Raw genomic sequence first — 6,075 nt, 5'->3', positions numbered from 1 at the left:
CAATGAAGGAGAAGTTGTCATGGGTGCCAGTCATCGAATTTGGTTCGATTTCAATTTCATTTGCCTCAACAGATCTTTGCAAGCAGAGTTTAGTGTCCAATGAAGGAAAGGTACGCATAAGTGGGCTGGCTATACCCTGGCAGAGGCCTCAGATTATGGTCTCAATTGGCTAGCTGGGTCTTCTTGTGCACTGCATATTTCCAAAGGTCTTGGTCACTAATCATTGCCTCGGTGAGGCCTAATGTTCAAAGGTTGTACTTCACCACCTCATCCCAGGTCTTCCTGGGTCTACCTTTCCCACAGGTTCCCTCAACCGCTAGAGTGTGGCACTTTTTCACACAGCTATCCTCATCCACTCTCGCTACATGACCATACCAGCGCAATCATCTCTCTTGCACACCACAACTGATGCTTCTTAGGTCCAACTTTTCTCTCAAGGTACTTAGACTCTGTCAAGTATGCACACTGACATTACACATCCATCGGAGCATACTGGCTTCATTTCTTGTGAGCTTACACATGTCCTCAGCAGTCACAGCCCATGTTTCACTGACATGTAGCATGACTGATCGTACACATGCGATATATAGTGTGCCTTTTACTCTGAGTGAGAGGCCCTTTGTCACCAGCAGAGGTAAGAGCTCTCTGAATTTGCCCAGGCTATTCTTATTCTTGCAGCTACACTTTCAGCGCACCCTCCCCCACTACTAACTTGGTCACCTAGATAATGGAAGCTATCAACTACTATCTTGCGAGTTAGCCTTCCCTTGATATTGCTGCACCTCTTATGTGTCCATAGCTTCCACTGGGTGCATCTTATAGAGTTTCTACCTACGCCTTTTCGACAGATCGAGCAGTGCCATCTACCTGAAGGGGTTTGTGTTTTGTCTTCCTACTTATTAGGACTTTGGTTTTAGCTAGGTTGACTCTAAGGCCCTTCGATTCTAGTCCTTGCTTCCACATCTGAAACTTCTCCTCTAGTTCTGATAGTGACTCAGCAATTAGCGCAAGATCATCAGTATAGAGGAGCTCCCAGGGGCATCCTGTCTTGAATTCCTGAGTTATTACCTGGAGGACTATGATAAATAGGAGGGGGCTGAGGACTGAACCTTGGTGGACCCTACCTCTACCTGGAATTCTTCACTGTACTCGTTGCTAACCCTCACCTTACTGACAGCGTCCCTGTACATGGCTCGCACAGCTCTCACTAACCATTCTTCTATCCCTAATTTCTTCATTGACCACTAGATAAGGGAACAAGGGACCCTGTCAAAGGCTTTCTCCATGTCGATGAAAGTCAGGTACCACCGTTTTTCCAGTCCTTCCAAGCCTCTTTCTTTTGTCTAATAGCCCTGTCAACAACATTGTTCCACCACCACGTTATTTTGGGTTGAGAGGGGACTTTGCACCATCCACAGATCTGGTCAGTGGCCCTCAGCAGGTCGTCCCATAGATACCTCCAGTTGTCATCTACATCGTTTGAAGCTATATCCCCTTGTTTTGTCAAAGGCTTTGAGTAATATGTCTCTAAATCTCTGCCCATTCACAGGATCCTTAAGTTTCCAGACCCTTCTCCTCCATGCTGGTCGTCTTCTGGGCAACCACTTAGCCCTGATCCTGAGTCACTAACTACTAGTCTGTGTTGTGGAGTACATTCTTCGCCTGGGAAGGTTTTGGCATTTATAAGCAGCCATCTTTCCCTTTTTTTGGCAAGGATGTAGTCAATTTGGCTAGTGTGTCTGCCAGAATGGTAGGTGACTAGGTGACTGGCAGGTTTCCTGAAGTTAGTATTGCAAACCATAAGGTCATTTGCATCACAGAACTCCAGCAGCCTGATTCCCTCCTCATTGCAGGAACCAAACCATAGCTTTTATGTACGCCATGGAAACCCCCTGAATGTTGTCCAATATTTCCATTGAAGTCACCAGCCACAAAGTGAAGGTCCCTGTCATTCATCAACAAGGTAGTGTGCAAGATGGTGTCATAAAATCGGTCTTTCTGTCCATCGGGTAGCCCTGGCTGAGGGGCATAGGTCGAGATAATGGTTGCTAACCTATGATGAAGGATTAATCTAATCTTAAGTATTCTATCACATACTCTGACTACCTCGATTACCTTATCCACCCATTTGTCTGCAAGAAGTATACCCACGCCTTTGACCTCGTCTGTGTTCCCTGCCCAGAAAATCTTGTACCTGTGTTCTTTGCCTGTGAGGAACTTAGCGGAACCTTCTCTCCACCTTACTTCTTTGATGCAGCAGATATCGACACATCTCCATTCAAGCATCTCAACAATCTCACCGGACCTACCTTTCAGTGTGCCGACGTTGAGAGTGCCAACCCTGAGGGTGTGGGAGGTATGGGCCCATGAGACCCTGAGACGGGGGTCAGCAATGTCATGTGCCTGAAAAGAAATCTCACATTTGGCAGAATTCATAAACAAGCAGTAGCCTTCAATTCAACCTGCATACACTACACTATCATATTTTTGCACTATATGATCACTACCCTACATAGGAGGAGATAAACCCTAAGTAAGGGTGGGGGTGGTGTGAAGCCTTTAGAAGTGTTCATGGGAGACAACTAAAAGAGTAAAGCTGAGTGATAAAGATGATTGTGGAGGAAAAGAGAGAGAGTGAGAAATGAGAGGGCAGCAGTGGATGGAGACTTAAAGAGAATATAATGAATGAATGAATGATTCAATGCAGGTACAATATACATTTTAATTTCTGTTATTTTAATGTTTCTGTCTTGCCAGACTTTACACAGGTGAGTGAGTTTTCTTCAGAGAAAATAAAATGCTATAAAATATCTAATAGTGTTGTTTTCCGTTTTTTTTCCTACAGGTTGAATTAGATGGTAAAAAAATCAATCTCCCCAAATTGGAAGGCCTTGTTGTTTTAAATATCAGTAGTTGGGCTGGAGGTTGTCGGGTCTGGGAAATCAAAGCAGATGAAGAAGAAGATGAATACATACCTGCCAGGTGAGTTTAATTTGAATTACTAGAAAAGGTGTCAGGTTTGTGAAAACTATAGTGTTTCGAGTGGTTGGTGTATCATTAAGAGACTTGTCTTTTAATGTGATTGCATGAATAAGGAAGTTATTGATATCTGGAGATGTTAGGAAAACTTTTGAGAATAATGATGATAGCATCGCTGGTAATGATGGTTGTTGTTATTGTTTAGTTTCTTTCTTCTTGTTGGTATGAATTGGATACTTGCTCACAATAGCAATTTTCTAAACATTTCAGTCTTCTGTTATGTCTCTACATAACCTAATGTTATTAGATTTAATCGAACTATTTCCTTTCAAGTCTTCATCTTTTTTTAACTTTACTTCGTTGTTTCAATACTTTATTTCTTCAACATTTATTCCCCTCCACCTCACATTATACATACAAATGTCTGCAGTTATCAGCACCAAACAGCCAATATCTCTGATGTTTACATACATACATACATACATAAACACACGCGCATACACACACACACACACACACACACACACACACAATGTGGTTTGCATCTATTTTCTCGAGAGATGAAGAGGGGAAAGAAACAAAAAGAAAGTGAAATAGTAAGAGGAAAAGGAACTTTTTTCACTGGAAGCTATATCCTTAAAGTGTATTCTGTATCAGAAATTATTTTCCCCAACTGGAAAGTACTTTAGGGGTTTGTAGTGTCAGGTAAAACATACAGGTCTTATAACTGATAGGTTGTGATGTTAATATGGTTCAGTCCTGTTTGGTGCAATTTTAACCAGACTCTCACTCATACTGATCATGAAACTCCAAATGATATTCTAGAACAAATCTAGAAATAATATCTTTCATAGAATTCATTTAGATGCTTTGAGTGCACAAGCACAGCTGTGTGATTTTGAGTTCAGTCCCACTGTGTGACACCTTGAGTAAGTGTATTCTATTATATCTGAAGCCTGATGACTCAACTGGTAGACAGAAAGAAACTAAGCTCATAATACATAACACTAAAAAAATACCTTGGATTGAAAGAAAAGGAGCAGTAAGTCACTTGAAGGACTTCAACCATGTATTTACTGTAACCCACTCTGTTATGATGCCATTACAATTATCTTTTGCTAGATTTACCACTGTGTTAACAGAAGATTATTTTACATATTTCTTAACATTTCTATATCTTTAAATGTTAAAGGTTTATTTATCCTTGATTTATCCTCTTAAATTCTCTCCACTGTCTCCAGATATCTGATTAGGTGGGCATGTCCTACACACCCATGTAATCTCTAAATAATTTCATCACAGATTTAGCAGTCAGTATTTGAGGTTGATGTAACATCAGTTGACCAAACCTTTATCCTCACTGGACCTATCATCTAATGCCTTATCACTAACCAACACACAGCTACATACATACTATGACACCTCTCTCTCTCTCTCTTTCCCTCTCTCTCTCCACTTCTAGACCCTTCATGTCAGCTGACTGGTCAGAATTTTGCCAGTTTTATGCAAATAAATCCTGGCAGCACATGTTCCTCCAAGAAGAGTTGAAGAGTTGTTAGAGGATTTTGTAGAGTGGCAGATGTAGGAAATATTAAAAGGATATTCAGCCTTGTCTATGAAATAGGTGTTGACTAATTAGTTGAATTTAAATCATAGTAATTCTGCAAAAAGTTATTATTTCAAATACATTAAATTACTTGTATCAGAGATACATTTTTTTAAGTCTTAAAAATGTGCAAAAGACATTTTTTTATATACCTTTTTTTATATAGAAAAGTTTATACAATTTTTCCTGAACATATTCCAATTGTAGCCATTCATATGACTTGAGATTGTCATACTATCATCCCCATATAAGCCTGAACTGTAGGGAAGGTGGGGGGGATTTATAGATGGTCATGGTCTCAAATGGTGAAACCATCTAATGACAGCTCCTTTCAGAAGGCTGGAGTAGATGCCATTCGATGAAGGAATACTGTACAATGAATTCATAGAACCAATCTGTAACTTTTAAATGCTTTTGCTCCAGGTCACAAATATATACAAGTTGAATAATCATGGAAAGTGTTTACAAGTGAAGGCCATATTCAGCTTCTGTGTATTCTACCTCATATCTGCTCAGTGTCTGTTAGCTGTTGCATCTGCTGTGCAAGAGCTAACGAGGTCACGTCTGCACACCTTGCTGACACAATGACAAAGAGGAAGAACTGAGTGCTGGAACCTCAAAGTTACATGTGCCACTTTGTGGTAAGCTATTTAGGCAGCTACCATCAGGGGAGGTAACTGCATCTACAGGGCCCCCTTAGACTGCAAACGGTTGACCAAAAGGAAGGCGGGCGAAATGTACATGTGCGATAGAAGGACACAGAAGAATGAAACATGGCAAAACAGTTGTATGAACAATGCAAGAGTACAAACATGGAGGAAACATGCAGAAAAAATGTCTGTTTTTGTAGAGAACAAAATGTGTGATACATAGAATCCGAACTATGGCTGAACAATAGAAAAATACAATGCAAATATGTACAAAGAAAAAAATATTCAGCAAAGAAAGGTGTCCAATCAAACAGACTGTAGCTGCCTAAAATTTCTTCAGGGTCTCTAGGGTAAATAATCTGACTAGGGTTATTTATCCTGGATCTATCTTTTTAAATTCTCTCCACTTTGACTCCAAATTTCTGATAAGATGGACTTGTCCTACACACCCATGAAACTTTAATTAATTTGAAACTAAATAAAACTGCCAAATATGTTGAGTGATACTTTCTTTTGTTTGTTCACTCCCTCTCTCACACACTCTCTTTCTCTCTCTCTCTCTCTCTCTCTTGCGATATATGTATATGAACTGGTCAAGGTCAAGGTGATCCGAGATATCAACGTCGGCAATGACACCCCGGTGTCACGCCACTTCCGTTCTGCCGGCCACTCATTGCGGCAACACCTGTCTGTGTTTGGATTGTCCATGCACAGGGGCCATCCGGACTCCCGTTTGCGCCGTGAACAGGGATTAATCTTCTATCTTCGCTCCTTTGCGCCACATGGGCTCAACTCCCCTCCACTCTTCATCTAACCCCCTCCTCCTGTCTCTCTCCCCCA

The 6,075-nt window shown here is 41.0% G+C and overlaps 1 protein-coding gene across 6 annotated transcripts in view; it reads left to right on the top strand.

Annotated features, from left to right (window-relative positions):
- LOC106870969 (diacylglycerol kinase epsilon) overlaps positions 1-6,075 on the top strand; it is a 223,298-nt gene that overhangs the window by 154,649 nt on the left and 62,574 nt on the right. For 5 of the 6 annotated variants that reach the window (XM_052978393.1, XM_052978395.1, XM_052978391.1 and 2 more), the window contains one exon: positions 2,846-2,982. In XM_052978393.1, the coding sequence (XP_052834353.1) occupies positions 2,846-2,982 (137 nt within the window). Of the gene's footprint in view, positions 1-2,845; positions 2,983-6,075 lie in introns of those variants that run through there. The other variant, XR_008267175.1, reaches the window with a different exon arrangement.

The sequence above is a fragment of the Octopus bimaculoides genome, chromosome 2 (assembly GCF_001194135.2).
Source record: "Octopus bimaculoides isolate UCB-OBI-ISO-001 chromosome 2, ASM119413v2, whole genome shotgun sequence".
Lineage (NCBI taxonomy): Eukaryota > Metazoa > Mollusca > Cephalopoda > Octopoda > Octopodidae > Octopus > Octopus bimaculoides.
This window is presented reverse-complemented; position numbering and strand designations above follow the sequence as displayed.